The following is a 17,142-nucleotide window of genomic DNA, read 5'->3' as shown; positions in this document are numbered from 1 at the left end:
TTATATGCATCATTTTTTCTTCTTCAAAGAATAATGACAACCACCACTTTTGACCTTTGAGCCAATAATAACAGGTCAGAGTTCATCTAATGTGCAAAGCTAAATTTAGGAAGACTAAATGTTGACATTTGTTAGATGGGGAATTGACCCTAATATTCTGGTATAGTTTGATTTGTTTGTATGTAAAGTTTCTTTGAGTTCAGATTTTGAAGCTTGTTTCAAAATCTGGTTTCTGCTTGTTTAATGCAGAAGTGTAAAGAGGTACAGTAGTGATTGATTTATAAAATTTGATCTAATTCATAAAATAAAAAAAATAAAAAAAAATAAAAAAATAAAAAAACTCAGTAAAAATTACTATAAATTTGGAGGATCATGACCATCATACAAAGAGTTCCCTCTCAAATGAAGCCTGATTTATCAAAAGAATTGGTAGCTCTAGCCATTTCATCTTGTGAGAATATAAAGAGATAAGTGGAGTTCAAGGGATTGCTGGCTTCATCCTCTAATGCTTTTTTAAGGCCTATGACTGCGGTGGATACCCTTTTACACATTAATTAGCCTTGGAAAATTACACTTTACCTTCAAAGTTTGGAGCGATTTTTAATTCAATTTCCAATGTTTTAAGTTTTGCAATGCACCTTCTTAAACTTTCAAATTTTTGCAATTCAATCATTCCGTCAGCCAAAGCCATTTTAAAGGATGGAACAGTGATCACATGACTCACATGTGATTACTGTTGGCTTTTTTTTTTTTTTTTTTTTTTTTTTCAAAATGCCCTCATCCCAAGTTACACTCACACACGCCTTTACCCTCACTTCGGCAGCCTCTTCTCTACTTCCGCTAGCGTCGACCACAGAACAGCCCAGACCAGCCCAAAATGTCCAAAAAGAAATGATAGAGAGCACATAACTCGAATGCGTGATAACACCAGCTCATAAATTTTCTTCACCGTGTTTTCCTACAAAACACTCATAAATCCGCAAGTTAATTTCGGCTTTTCATTTTTTTTTTTAATTTTAATTTTAATTTTTTTTATTATTATTTTTTTTTATGTCGAAGAACCTTTTCAAGGCAGGGTCCTTCGAACCCACCCTTGCAGAGTAAACCACAGTCCTGTGCACTGCATCCTCAAAAGTTTTTCTACACAGAACTCGCTAAATCGCTAGTTTTTTATTAGGGAGTGTGGTTTCAAAAGATTATTTGCACCCATGAGATGTTGAACCTTAGACATTGAAATGATGATATCTCAAGACCAAAGTTTTCACCACTTAGGCCAATCCCTTGGGGTTGGTTATCAGAATTGGCGGTCACATAGAGAAGGTGAATGGGAAAGAAGTGAGTTACAGAGAATTTGTGCAGAAATATATGGAAAAGAACCAGCCTGTCGTGTTGACGGGTCTCATGGATGATTGGAAGGCTTGTAAGGATTGGGTCTTGGATAATGGAAAGCCCAAACTCCAATTCTTCTCTACCCATTTTGGGAAATCCAGAGTTCAGGTACTGTTTATCGTTCAATATTTGATCACATGTGCAAGTTTCGTCAAATTGAAAAACTCTCCACACGCGTCGGTCATCGCCTTCATCAGGCTCTCCGGCACACCGTGATTTATCACCTAATCGTGATGCTCACGACCACGACTCCATTCCCACTCCAACTCACCTAATTGAACTTGATTTGGCCGAGTTCATTACTTTTTTTTGCGTAAGTCAATTTGGTTCATCGGGTTCGAAGCGTTTGAAATCTGTGATTTTGATGCAGCATTTGGCAAGACCTGAGCAACGTGGTGATCACCGAGAGACGGTAAAGGTGTGCGTGCGTGTAAGGTGGGATAGGGGGCATTTTGGAGAAAAAAAAAAAAACCCCAACTCTTCCGTCAGTCAAAAAGGCTTTAACTACGGAATGGTTGAATAAAAATTTGAAAGTTTGAAGATTGCATTGCAAAAATTGAAATATTAGAGGTTGTATTGAAAATCGACCCAATGAAGAGTGCATTGCAAAAATTAAAACATTAGAGGTCGTATTGAAAATTGCCCCAAACTTTGAGAGTAAAGTATAATTTTTCATAAGGCTAAAATGCAAATAGAAAAAGTGATTAAAGGTTTAGTAGTTTTTTTATTCACCTTTTTTATGATTTTGTGTAGGCCATGAAGCTCTGAAACACAAAACCACCGCTCTAGATGGACGCTTGAACTCTACTAAAACACAATTAATTTTTTGTGTAGCTTGATGGGACCGAGTCAAGCTCTGAAACACAGTTAATTTTTATACCAAAAAAGAAAAGAACAAAAGGAACAGTAAAAAAGGGGCTGAGTTTGATGACTACGAGTGCATAATTCACAAGTTGAAATGAAAATTTCACACTAACGAGTTCCAATTAGGGTTGGAAGACATCAAAGTACAAAATAGTTTATTTTTCTAATCTTCCCCCCTTTTTAAAGGAAACAAAAATGCAAAATCATTGTATTGTTATGAATGCATTTATGCATTTGGTGGATGACCATTTAGTTCCATATCTTGAAATTCTACACATTCATATCATCTTTTAGAATTCTTATAACATCCATGTAATACATTGATGTACTCTCTTGTTTCATATTTCCCCTTTCATATTCCTTAAACTCCCATTATGATTTCATGTCTATAAAAGAGAGTATTGAGTTGTATGTAAATCACACAATAATAGAGAAGAATTATACATAGTTCTTGAAGAACTAGTTTCACATATTACAATCTCTTTATCTTGTCTTGTTATTTTCTTTAATTTTACAACATGTATGTTAATTTAATTTGCAATAAAAGCTCTCTATAATTTAAAAATTAGCTTAAAACTCGATGTAATAAATATGGGCAGAACTGAAATATTTAGTTTAGGGGGGCAAAAACTAATTTTAAAGGTATTTAAAAAAATAAATTTCCTCCAAAAGTGGCCAGTCTCATAATTGTGCTCGAGGACAAAAGAAAAAGTCAAAAAGAGACAACTTTAACAAATAAAGTTTGAAATCCAGTACTGGTAGCGGTGATGTCTCCTCCTGCTTTTCTAAATGGCTATATAACTAAAATGTTGAATTGAACAAAAATTGATTAAAAATTATAAATAAGGAAATAAATAAAGAGTTGAAAATAAAAAATAATCCCTCAGATCTATTAGCAAAAAAAAAAATAAAAAGTTAGAAAATAAAAAACGGGCTGTGTCATATAAAACAGAAAGTATTTTTCAAAGCAGGAACCATGAAGTTAATTAATGTCTAACATAGAAAAGATAATCCTTTATTTAGCACCGAAAAAAAAAAAACACACTCCAAGCTGGTCAAAGTCATATTTTTTAACGCGGCATCCCCTTTCCAAGAAGTTGCCAACAAGTTTCTCATTTTTTGTATTCTTTTCATTATGATGCAACGCGGTTACGCGGCATCCCCTTTCCTATATATTTATTTAATTAATGAAGGAGGTACAGCTAGGCTTCTGCAATTCTCTCTCAATTTTTTTTTTTTTTTTTTTTCTGGTAAGCTTTAGTCTTGCATGGAGGATTCTTCTTCCATGGCGGCCTTCCACGGAGCCTCTTTCTCTTCCTCTTCTTCTTTTACCCACGATGTATTCTTGAGTTTTTAGAGGCGAAGATACTTGCAATGGATTTACTGCCCATCTTTACAACGCTTTGTGCCGAAATGGAATAAACACCTTCATGGACAACAGCCTTAGAGGCGGAGAAGAAATTTCTCCGGTACTCCTCAAAGCCATTGAAGACTCAAAGATTTCAATCATTGTACTTTCTAAAAACTATGCATCATCCCGATGGTGCTTAGATGAGCTAATGAAGATCCTTGACTGTAGAAAAACAAGGGAACATCGGGTTCTACCGTTGTTTTATGATGTAACTCCTTCAGAAGTACGACATCAAACCAATACAGTTGGAGAAGCATTTGCTGAACTTGAAAAATGGTACAAGGATGATGAAAATAAGGTGAAGGCGTGGAAGATGGCCCTAACCGAACTAGCTGATTTGTCTGGGAGGCCTTTGGAGAATAGGTATGTCTAATCACTCTTGCAACTTTCCTTTTAGACTATTTTCTCTTCTAAGATCATTAGCAATAGTTTCCCCAAATCTCATTTTCTTCCTTAAATGTAGGAAAAACTTCTAAAAAAACCCACTTGAAACAAACTCTTTTGGTGTTCTTTATAGAACCTGCAAAAATAAAACCAGACTCCAATAACACCTAGAAGGGGGCTTGAATAGCTTCTTTACTATAACTCTGATTGCTTCAATGGTTGAAAGTATGATGAAGGTTGTGGTTTGACAGAACAACTCCAAGAAAGTAACAATGGAAACTCAATGTCAAAGCTCTCTTGGCTCATAACAAAGATTAAGCATAAGCTTAGTGATTTGAGAGGCTAACCATAATCAAGGAGACGGTTTGGGATGTTTAGGCTCAACAATCATACGAAACCTCTCTAGAAACACTTAAGAACACCAAAAAAAATCCCCTACTTTGTGACGTGTCAAAAGCGAGTCCCAAAAAAAAAAAATAATAAAATAAAATAATGATGTTTTATTGTTCAAACAACACTATTTATAAATAGTGTTGTTTGAATAGTGAAACGTCACTAATTAGTGAAGTGTGAACAGTAAAATGTTACACATCACTAAGAAAGGAAAATTAGGGAGGTCAAAGTCAGCTAAAATAAATTTGCTAGCGGTGGATCTCGGTCGACCGAGCTCCTCTAGTTTTTGTATGGAAATTTGATGCAGCACCTTGGTTGACCAAGTTTTTCCTTAGCTTCTTCCAAGCTCCTTTATTCAGATTTTTAAGCTTCTCTTGTCAGCCCATTTTGACCTAATAAACATCAAAATTGGAAACTCATCGTGAAATGAAAAAATTGTAGCATTTTTAGTCAACTTTCCAATGCCACCAAGTGTGACTTCATATGATGTCGGATTCAAAAGATATAACCTTTTACTCAGACTGTTTCTTTCTTACGCAGCATACACACAAATTAATTTTCCATGTCTTTAGCCACAATTTGATCCCGAGTTAACCCTAAACCTTATAATTACACAAATTTTTTCACTGAATTAACCAATACTAAAAACCTAACATAACCAAAAATGTTACCCTAAATTTAGTATAATATTTTTGCTTCCCTTAACATTATTTTAATATAAAAAAGGTTTCTCTATCCATCTCTCTTTCATCTAGCATTTATTTGAAATAATATTTAAATGGATACTTCATGGGGCAATATTTAAATGGTATGAGTAAATGATAAGAGAAGCTACTATGTAATTTATTTGAATAGAAAAGTAAAAAAAAAGTAGTTTGGTTCCCTAATTATTATTATTATTATTATTATTATTATTTTTAAAAAAAAAAATCTAAGAAAAGATGTTACCAATGATATAAAGGAGGACTTGTTTAGTAGGAGGATTGAGCTTTGGGAATGTATCCATTACATATATCATAATTCATAACCTACCATTGTCATTTGCTTAGGGAGAAAAAAAAAAAAAAAAATCATTGTAAATAGATCATATTCCAATTATTTCTATTGTGAAAGTAATCTATTAGATGTTTTGTTATCTTCTTATATTCGTAGGAATGAACCTGAATTTATTCACGAAATCATTGAATGGGTGGATTCGATATTAGTAAAGAAGACATACTTTCAAGTTGCCCATTATCCAATTGATATAGAGTCTCGTGTACAAGATGTGAAGTCTCTTTTAGATATAGAGAAGAAGGACAGTACACACATGCTAGGGATCTTCGGGATTGGTGGAATTGGTAAGACAACTCTCGCCAAAGCTATCTACAACTCGATTGCTTCTCTGTTTGAAGCTAATTGTTTTCTTGGAGACATCAGAGAAACTTCCAAACAAAATGGTGGTCTGGTCCGTTTGCAAAATGAACTTCTTTTTAAGATCCTAGGAAGTTCAAGTATAATGGTTGACAATGTTGATCAAGGAATTAATTTGATAGAGAAGAGGCTTCGCCTAATAAGGGTTCTTTTAGTTCTTGATGATGTGGATCAGTCAGTTCAATTGGAAAAGTTAGCTGGAAAAACTGATTGGTTTGGTATAGGAAGTAGAATCATCATAACAACAAGAGATAAAGATTTACTAACTAAGTATCATGCTTTAACCTACGAGGTGAAGGAATTGTGTCACCACAAAGCTCTTCAGCTCTTTAGTTGGCATGCTTTCAATAGATACAAACCTGATGATGATTATGTGGAAATTTCTAAAGATGCAGTACGTTATAGTGGAGGATTGCCACTAGCTTTAACGGTGATAGGCTCAACTCTAAAAGGTAGAGATATACTTTATTGGAAAAGTAAATTGGATGAGTACAAAATAATTCCTCACGGTGATATTCAAAAAAAACTTAGAATAAGTTTTGATGGATTGGATGAAAATGCGAAGAATATTTTCCTTGACATTGCGTGTTTCTTCAAAGGAGAGAATGTAGAAGATGTCACAAAAGTGTTAGATAATATCCGTGGTTTTCACTCATATAGTGCCATTGAAGAGCTAAAGGATAAGTGCCTCATAACTCAATATTACGGATCATTGCGGATGCATGACTTGGTGCAAGAAATGGGTAGGGAAATTGTTCGACAAGAATCACCCAATGAACCTAGCAAGCGCAGTAGATTGTGGTTTCATGAAGATGTTCGTGATGTCCTAGAAGGAAATACGGTAAAAATTATGTTAAAAATCCCTTTTAATTTTACATTTGCTTATTTTTCGTGATTGAACTTTTTTTTTTTTTTTTACATATAAAAAATGCTAAAATGTTGCATGTGGATGCATATATATGTTACAGAAAATAATTAAATAAGTAGAATGAATTTAATTTCGTATAATTGGCTGTGTTTTTGTAAAACCATTTGTAAAATTGTTTTCAAATAACCGGATAATTAATTTATGATGACATCTCTTAAGATTTTACAAAATAAAAATTTGTTTGATATTTTACAAAATAACAATATTGCTTCAAGTTACTTGTTTATGGGACTTTAAGGGTTGAATATTCATATAAAAATGGTGATGCTCATAATAGAAGGAGAACATGTGAGGTTAATCCCACCTTGAGAAAAATAAATTTCCCATTAGAAATTTTAAAGATTATAATGAACTTTTTTCAAAGTTTAAATATAATTTTTGGTTTTTTTTTTTAAATTTTTTTTAATAAAAACACATTTTTCAAAATAAACTGCAAAATATTTTTCTAAAAATAAAATGGAAATCTCTTTTTAGAAAACGTCCTACGACTTTGTAATCGAATGTTTTGAAAACACATGCATGCTCACTTTTTTAAGTTGAAGGTTGGACTTATTATTTATGAAAAACTAAAAAAGATGTGAAACTAAAAATAAAAATAAAAAAGGTGAATACTAGCCTCCATAGTTAGAGGCCGCCCCGTCATTGGAGGCAGATAGAACCCAACCCTTGCGTGCCTCTCATGGAGGGGGTGAGGTGGGAGACCCACCTTCAACATTCATGAAGGGACAGGGGCCACATGTAGAGGGCAACGTCCAACATATATATATATATATATATATATATATATATATATATATATATATATATATATATTTTTTTTATCTTTTTACTTTTTTGTTTTAATTCTTTCTTGTTTTGCAAACTCTTTTCTGTTTTGGTTTTTAATAATATTTTTCATTATTAACAAATGAATTTTGTCTCCAAGGAGTAGCTCAATCGGCTAGAAATTACACTTCATAAAGTAGAAGTTGCTAGTTCGAATCCACTCTCCCCCTCTTGTGTAGACATGTCAAAATAATAATAATAATAAAAACAAACAAATTTCTATGTGTGGACCTGTTATCTCTCAATGACAAAACTACTCTTAGTAAAATTAAAAAAAGAAAAAAAAAAATCCTTTTTATAAGAAAAAAATTAAAATTTTTTATTTACTTTATAAAAATTGAAAAATTTTGTTTTTACTTTTATTTTATAAATTCTTTTTATTTTTTTATTTTTTTATATTTTTTGATTTTACAGGAGTATTTTTGTCTTATTTAAAAATATATAGTGACATTTTTATCTTTTTGTTAGCCTAGAGGGACATTGACAATGTTTTGATAGTTTTGGGGGATATTGTCACAATTGAAAGTTTGAGAGGACATTATCAATTAGATGGTAGTTTGAGGGGATATGTGGACTTTACCCAAAAATATAAAATCAAAAACTACTTTCAAAATCTTTACCAAACATGCCTATTACTGCCTATTTGGTAAAATTTTCAAAAACTCTTTTTTATTCGTAAACACTGAAAACTCTTTTCAAATACTAGGTAACCAAAGAAATTTTCAAATATTTTTCAATTTTTTGTTTCTAAAAAATGCTTCTCAAAATTTTACCAAAACAATTTTCATTTGCAGACCCCACGTGTAACACTTTGTTTTTTTTTTTTTTTTTAAAAGAAAAAAGCAATATACAATGACAAACAATATAAGCTTGTTTCTTTTTACAAAGTAATATATATAAAAGTTTTATCAAAACAAGAATTATAGGTCTAGGAAGTGTTAAAATATGAACTTTATGTAGGATTTTGCTAATACACTTAACTATGCGTTGTCTTGTTAGGGAACAAACACAGTTGAGGGCATGTTGATACGTTTGCCTGAACCAGACTTGATACACTTGACTCCTAAAGCCTTCAAGAAGATGAAAAGGCTCAAAATTTTTATAAACAACAATGCGTACTTTTCTAAAGAGCCTAGTTTTCTCTCAAATGAGTTAAGATTGCTTGATTGGCCTAATTATCCTGGAGAGTCGTTGCCACCCAATTTTTGTGGAAAGAATCTTGTCGTTTTAACAATGCCTCGAAGTCACCTCAAGGAATTGGAGGGAGTTCAGGTAGAATTATTGTTTTTAATATTTCTTCGTTTAGGTTATGTTGTAAACTTCCTTCAAACTAATTTATTTCCTCTTTTTCTTGACAGAATTTTCAAAACATGACAACTATGAATTTCTCTTGTTGTGAATTCCTAAGAAAATTCCCTAATGTTTCAAGGACCCCAAATTTAGAGAAATTGGATCTTAATTATTGTAAAAATTTAGTTGAGGTTCATCATTCTGTTGGATTCCTTGATAAACTCGTTAGTTTGACACTTGAAGAATGCTCTAACCTTATGAGTTTTCCTAGAAGGCTCAAGATGAGATCTCTCAAACTTCTTTCGCTTTGGGGTTGCTCAAGACTTAAGAACTTCCCTGAAATTGAGTGTCAAATGGAATGTTTAGAGAATATCAACTTTGGAGAAACTGGTATAGAGGAACTGCCTTCATCCATTGAATACCTCGCTGGGGTTAAAATGTTAAATCTAAGCGGTTGCAAAAACCTTATGGATCTTCCATATAGCATTTATAAGTTGCAACATTTGGAAAGTCTATCCATTGGGAACATGGATAGGATTGTACTACCGTTTCTAAGCCTTCCATATAGCAATTATCAATTGTGTCATTTGGAGCGTCTTAGGCTCTCTGGTTGTTCAAAAGTTATTGAGTTTCTCAAAGTGGTGGAGAATACGAGAAAATCCATTCCCGTTGTTGTATCCATAGAGGAATATGAAATTTCACCAGTGGCAGAATTACTCCAATTGTCGCCTTCGACAAATAGAAACGATTCTAATGATGGTTGTTTCTCGGTAGTATTTCCGAAACTTCGAATGTTGTATCTTGAAAATTGTGACCTCTCAGAATCAAATTTCTTTAGGACCTTTGATTTTTGCTCCACATTGATGGAATTAGATCTATCAAGGAGTGATATTGTTACCCTTCCTCCATGCATCGGTAGATTTGTTAGATTGTGGGCCCTTTATTTGATCGGATGCGAGGCACTTAAAGAAATTCTAGGACTTCCACCTAATGTAAAACGAGTGGAAGCTAGGGGGTGCGTATCATTAGCAATATTTTTAGAAGAAGACAGAAGATCTCAATTGTTTAATACACCAGAGGCCTTATTCCAGGTTGGAACGGTATTTCCAGCGTTGATTCTTGGAAACCATGTTCTAGCAGAATCAGATTTCTTGATTCAACGTGATTACCTTTCTAGTTTGGAACATCTAGATTTATCAAGTAGCGCTATTGTTAGCCTTCCTGCGTGGTTCAATAAATTTGTTGGATTGGAGATACTTTACTTGAACGACTGCAACAAACTTGGAGAAATTCCAGAACTTCCACCAAATATAAAAAGGTTATATGCAGAGGGATGCACGTCATTGGAAAGATTTCAATTTAATAATGTAAAGGATTTACCAATGCTTGAATGGATTGACTTCTCCAATTGCCATGGACTGCGTGAAAATATGGGGGATGATCTGGAAATTTGTTTAATGAGCGTGGTATGTACCTCTCTTTAACATATATACTTGTTAGTATGTGCCTTCATTTGTAGGTCTTTTCACTGAAAATTTGTCATATCTGTGTAACAGGGACATTCTAACAACTATGAATTTGGTTGTTTATTTCCGGGAAATAAGATTCCTGATTACTTTAGCTATCATAAAGAAGTTTCATATGCTAATTCGTGTGAAATAGATATCAAAGAGCCTGTACATTTGGATTTGGAGAATACAAGATTTTCTTTCTCTGCGGTTATTGGAACAGATGATATACAAGATGCGTTTCCTTTTAAAATTCTCGTTGAAGTCATCAATGATATTGGTAAAAAAATCTATTCTCGGAAGTTTCGTGATTTGGATACTCCAGTCGGCTCACATGTATGGATGAATTTCCCTGGTTCACACCACTCTCAGCTAAAGACGAATAACCTTCAAGTGAAATTTACAATAATGGGTGCGCGTACGTCAGTGTATTTTAAGAGTTGCGGATTCCAAATAGTTGCAGGGCAATAAACTATTTGGGACAGAGTCCCTAGCTTGGGTTATGATAATGTAAGTGCTTCACTTATTTAGTCTCCTATTTTGTAATTAAGGTGTACGGGGATTTCTTTTTCTTTTTCTTTTTCTCAAAGCCGATTTTGTTACCCCTTTAAATTAAGGGTTTTGTTTGTGCTTTTATATATAGTTTTTTGGTTTATGATTTTCGTGGCATAAATTCATCAGCAATGAAAACTAATTAATTGTTGACCTGCTAGGCGTATTGAAGGATTTCCTTTTGATTTGGCTTTGTGTGTTTTGCAAGTTACATGCTGCAACTTCTACGTCAGATGCCATGTAAGTGATTTACTCTCCATAGCCTTTTGTTTAAGGTTAAATTATCCAAGAGATTATAATTGAATTCTTTGTTAATTATTTACCAATTCTACATCATATAAGCATAGTCTCTATCTGTCATGTAGTAAGCAGCCTTAATGAGACTCAAATTACAATTGTTAATGGGTGCATCTCTGTTTTTTTTTTGTTTAAGTGCTTGGTTAAGGCACTTCTTAAAGACTGTTTTTCCAATTCCTTAATTGAGACATGTTTATGCACCCACTAACAATTGTTTGGACATGTTTGGTTAATTGGCCAAACACGCACCCATGAATTAACCCAAGAAATTATTTGTCATAAATATTTGACATGCACCCATTAAAAAAATTTAGCACAACTAGGAAAGCACAAATATTTAGCCAAGAAAGACTCTGTTTTTCCATTCCTTCTTCTTTGGTTAATTGTTGGTTTTCTATCATCTTCTCAAATGAGCATTTATACTCTGAAATTTATTTTTTTCTGCTTTCAGACATGGGTAAGAAATGGTGTCTTCAACTTTTGATCACTAGCTTGCTAAGATTCCGACCGAACCTTACCAATAGTCCATGTTCCATTGTAGGAGTTCCAGCATGGACCCAACAATTTCAATTTCAGGAGATTGAGCAATATGTGAAAAGTAAATAGAAAGTAATCGTCATTCAATTTCTAAATGTGTAAGTAAACCTTGGTTTTTATGTTCTTTCATTCATCCCCTTACGTTTTTTTTTTCTAATTTGAAGTTGAACTCATTGCTATGGAAAAGCTCAACCAACTTTCTTATATGAATGGTCATTTTCACTCGGTTTAGGACCACTACAAAAGGACCCCAATTCAAGGGAAGAATTTGATTTCAAGCAGCTTGTGGAGGCATTATCATCTAAATGCTCCATTGAAGAATTTGAGCTTTTGTGAGAAAAATTTGATTTCCCCGGAACACAGTTCACAGTTGTTCATGGGGGACAGAACTGGAGCAGGTATGACCACGTTGTGAATGATATCAAAGATGTTCGGAGTGGCAGATTGTTCATACAAAAAAAGGAGACAAATTTTGCTGCCCATGAAATAACCAAATTGGTTGTCCACCAAAGTATAGATCAGATTTGAATTAAAGAAATTTCAAGATGTATTAGTGAATTGGTTTTGTTAGAGCAACATGCTCTTATTTTTTTATACGAATAAAGGTTATGAAATGTTTTTCAAAAAAAGAATTCAATAAATTACATGGTGTAGGTGCACGACACACTTATATACGCCAAATATACATTAAAGAGAAAAACAAGAATAAAGGAATATTTCTTTTGTTTGCATTGAGTGTGAACTTTCCTTTAACAGCATTGAATACCACATTACTAGCTTTCCTTTTGTCTTCCACATACTTTGAACTTAGACATGATTTGCTCATACAATGTGCTTATGGAAATATAATACAATTTTTTTTTTTTTTTTATTTTAAATAAATCTCTAAAAACAATTTAAACACCAACACCAAACACAAAGTTATTCCCCCTAAACTTCACGCCACAAAAGAAAAAAAAACACACACACACACACACAAAACTCATGACTTTTAGTTCCTCAACAAAAGATTTTCCTCTGCTTTCTCAACAACCAAACAGAAAAAATAACAGTTCTACGACTTCTTTCGGTGGGCCCTAGTCGCTAAACCCACCGCTGCATCCATCTCCACTGCCTCTCGAAGGTCGCATTGTTCACCGATTGAACTGAGTTATGAAGAAAGCATTAAAAGCCCTCCCCACATAGTATTACAGTTATGGCGGGAGAAGAAGCGTGTTGTCTCCTGGAGGGAAAGAAAGCAAGCGGGTTGATGACGTGTTTTCGTACCAGCTGTTAATTTAAATGGACGGCTTGCTTTAACAAAATTAAAGAAATTGATATAAATCTTAATCCCATCAACCATCCGGAATTTGTGGGAAAATTCTTGGTTGTCCCACAAAAATGAAACATGGTATACAAAGTCATAGTTGTCCCACGAAAATGAAACATGGGTATACAAAGTCATAGTTGTCCCATGAAAATGAAACATGGTATAATGAATAAAATAACAACATTTCATCAAACAGGATGTTGGGTACACTGAATACAGTACCTCAAAAGTCGGACAGCTAATTTGCATGATAAAATATACAAAAAGTTGAGCAGTCCTTAATAAATCAGGATGAAATTGTAAAATGCTGAAAATATTCTCGTCAATTCATTTTTTTTTTTTTTTTTTTTAACATATAAGATTGCAAGTTTTCATTTTGTTTGTCACGTACGTCGAAGACCGAAGAGTCGACAAATTATAAAATTTTATTAACGTCTCCTCAAATTCAATTTTACGTATTACAATATATATTATAAATTTTAAAATTATAAGAATTTGCGTATCATGAGGGTTATGGGCTATTATACATTAAAGAAAAAAAAAAACACAAAAAAAAAAAAAGGAATTAACCGACTTTGACTACATTGAATATCATATTACTTGCTTTCATTTTTTGTCTTCCACATTCTTTGAACCTAAACATGATTTGGTCATACGCGGAAAGCTTATGATATGGCTAGTCATATATATATATATATATAAAAGCCGAATCACTCTCAGAAATGTCTTAATATTGCGACATGTGGCATGAACCCTTTTTATTTTAATGTTAAACCAGTTTTTTAAGACATAATTTGTGAACCGGTTTTTTAAGAGTGAACCAGTTCTTACTTAAAAAACCCGTCATTAAATTAGCGTAATTAATGACATTTAATTATATTTTAAGAGTTTTCCACATATAAATTATTTAATAAATTAAGTATTATCAATGTCCAAATCAAATAAGGAAACAAATAATGAGAAATAGTCTAAGCCTTCTTTTGAAGTACCTTCAAATCGCGACATGGGGCGTGAACAAATTTTTTTAAAGACAACTAGTTTTTTAACTCATTATTTTAAAAAGTGAACAGTTAAAAATTGAATGGTTCATATTTTTGTTTTCTCTCTATCTCTCTTTTTTTCCTTTCTCTCAACGTCTCTCTCTCTCTCTCTCTCTCTCTCTCTCTTTTTTATCCAAGTCATTCACTCTCATTCGACATCTTTCTCTCTCTTGAACCGGTTCACATCTCTGTCTCTCTCCTTTTTTTTCCTGTCTCTCCACGTCTCTCTCTCTTTTTTCTCTCCAAGTCTTTCACTTTCACTCAACATCTCTCTCTCTCTCTTAATTTCCAAAAAAAAAAAAAACATCTCTCTCCCTCCACTCTCTAACATTAATATCTCTCTTCTTTTTTCTCTCAATCTCCATCTTTATCTTTCTTCACTCTCCAACATTAACAAAAACATAATCTATTGGCCTAAAAATTTAACTTGGAGGTAATTATTCTTCTTAACCCCTTTTTTTTTTCCAAACCAACAGTGTTTTAACATATTCTAATGTTTTAATTTTTTTTTTTTTGTGTGTGTGTGTTTGTGTAATTTACTCGGATTTTCCAACATAATATGTTATCAATAATATGCTTATTGTTTATCATCAATAGAATGATGATACATGTCATTCTTATTTAAAAGTAAATAAATGTATCAAATATATAAATTATTTTTAATATTAAAAAAAAATGAGGGCGGGGGAGGAGGTGGCCAACGAGCCACTCCCAGAAATGGCCAGGGATGACGTGCGGCCACCCCTAGCCACCATGGGGTGGCCCGCATGCCACCCCTTAGGTGGGGGTGGCCTTCGGGCCATCATTGATTTGGTTGGGGGTGGCCCGCACGAGGTGGCTGGGGGTGATGCACGGCTACCCCCAGCCAAATTTGGGAGTGGCACGATAGCCACCCCACCTGCGGGGTGGCACGCAATGCACCCCAGGGTTGGCGGCGAGCCACCGGGTGGCCAAGGGGCCACCCCCTCCCCCAAAGGGGGTGGCTACCAAACCGGCAACCAACCCATAATTTTTTTTTTTTTTTTTTTTTTTTTTTTTTTTTTTTAAAAAAAGGTTAATTTGTAAATTTTAGGGATAATTATCATTTCCCCCCGATGAACTACGACCACTCGATTACCATATACCCCCATCAACTACGAACTTTACATTACGACCCCATCAAATTAAACTACCATTTCGTTATCAAAACCCACATTTCGTCAGTCAAGGTTGTTTAGTCGGACAGGATCAACCGGCCATCACGTACGTGCGACTAATTCATAGGGATTCGGTGGTGAGTGGGTGGGTGTTGGGTTAGAATTAATGAAAAATTTCATAAGATTTATTTGAATTAAAGATATTGTATGGGGAGAGGGAAAACATTGAGGGGGAAAGTATTAGGCGAGAGCTGAGGAATCATAGGCGAGCTTAATTTTCCCTAGGGAAAATTATGCTCGAGCACTAACAAAAATAATTTTGGTGCGTCTAGCTGGCAGGCGCTCCTAATTAAGGGCACTTGCCATCCAGGCGCCCCTTAATTCGGGACGCCTGCTATCCAGGAGCCCTTAATTAGGGGCGCTTGCCAGCCAGACGCACTTAATTAAGGGCACCTAGCTAGCAACCACCACTAATTAAGAGCAGGCGCCCCTAACTAAGGGTGCCTGGATAGCAGGCGTCCCGAATTAAGGGTGCTTGCCAACTAGGCGCACTTAATTAACTAAATTGGGGCATGCTCTATTGGAATGTCTCGAATTAAGGGGACGTTTTTCTATGCAGGCGTTGCTAATTTTATTTTGTGTCGTTTACACAATAAAACGTCCCTATAAGGGGATGTTCTATTAAAGCGCCTCTATTCCAAGCGTTAGTAAACCTTGTTTTTTTTTGTAGTGAACACTAAACGTTAAATCCTAACAATAAAATGAAAAGGATATCCTCTGATGAGAAAAGTCTAAGACTTTAATTTGTTTAGCAAAGCCTTTTCCTTAGATACCGTAGTTGATGTAGATTAATGTGAAAAAATAAATAAATAAATAAATAAAAGGTAAAGAATTTTCGGTATGGAAAAGTGAAAACGTTTTGTTTTGTATTGATTTTTTTATTTAAATAGTAATAAAAAGTGAAAAAAAAAAAAAAAAAAAAATTAGAATGTTTTGATATTGATTTTTTTACGAAATTGTGATGAACAATAACAAAGGAAAAACAAAGTCTTTGCCAAACAAAACCTGAATTGAAGCCTTCATTTCAGAATAATTATTGAAACTCGTCTGTATTTTGTTGTAGTATTCAAGTCATTCATGTCGGTCATTAATTAGACATGATGAGACGATGGTAGAGGGGACAAAATAATAATAATAATAAAAATTTGAAAAGGCAAAATTAATTTTTAAAAGTATTTGTTAAAAAAATAAAATAAAATAAAATAATGTGAGTACCACCTTATGGCTTGGGGGAAGCCCCCAACAGATTCCAATCAATTTTTATTGACCACCTACATTTTTTATTGGTATTTTTTTTATTGAAATTGTGTCGATGGAGACGACCCGGGGAATGTATATGTGTCCTTGCCATTGATCTTGGTGAGCGTCTCGGGGACGGCGGAGATGCAAGTTCTGCCTTCGCTTTGCATCTGTGCGGTGGTCTTGGAGACCTGAGGACTTTCCAAGTCCACGCTCGCCGTCGATCGATTCTATTTTCTTCGGAGGCATTTTGGTTTTAGATTATGGATTGGCATGGGTGTGAAGATGGAGGTCTGTAATGAAGCTCGATCTTCTTAATTGGGAGTTGAGGGGAACATCATACACGTTTGTTGGCATATATTCAAACATTTCAAGGTCCCACGAATTTATTACGGATAAAAGGAGGCAAAAATGTAGGAATAATTGGTTTGAATTTTAAGAAAATTGGTTATATTTCAACAAATATATAATGGTTGGTACGTATGGATAAAATCTTATCTCAAAACTTGTCTTCCTTCCGGTCTATTAATTTATAGAGGACTGCTGTATGAAAATGCACTAGACTTT

The 17,142-nt window shown here is 34.0% G+C and overlaps 1 protein-coding gene across 1 annotated transcript; it reads left to right on the top strand.

The window, feature by feature from the left end:
• Positions 1–3,499: 3,499 nt before the first annotated feature.
• Positions 3,500–12,389, top strand: LOC132185551 (disease resistance protein Roq1-like). Its single transcript, XM_059599314.1, has 8 exons — positions 3,500–4,027; positions 5,594–6,695; positions 8,607–8,879; positions 8,966–10,363; positions 10,454–10,915; positions 11,119–11,197; positions 11,706–11,863; positions 11,956–12,389. The coding sequence occupies exons 1-5, from the start codon at positions 3,684–3,686 to the stop codon at positions 10,874–10,876; spliced, it is 3,540 nt and encodes a 1,179-aa protein (XP_059455297.1). The 5' UTR covers positions 3,500–3,683; the 3' UTR covers positions 10,877–10,915; positions 11,119–11,197; positions 11,706–11,863; positions 11,956–12,389.
• The last annotated feature ends 4,753 nt before the right edge of the window (positions 12,390–17,142 follow it).

Source organism: Corylus avellana, chromosome ca6 (assembly GCF_901000735.1).
Source record: "Corylus avellana chromosome ca6, CavTom2PMs-1.0".
NCBI classification, from domain to species: domain Eukaryota; kingdom Viridiplantae; phylum Streptophyta; class Magnoliopsida; order Fagales; family Betulaceae; genus Corylus; species Corylus avellana.
Note: the sequence above shows the minus strand (reverse complement) of the source record. Positions and strands in the feature narration are given on the sequence as shown.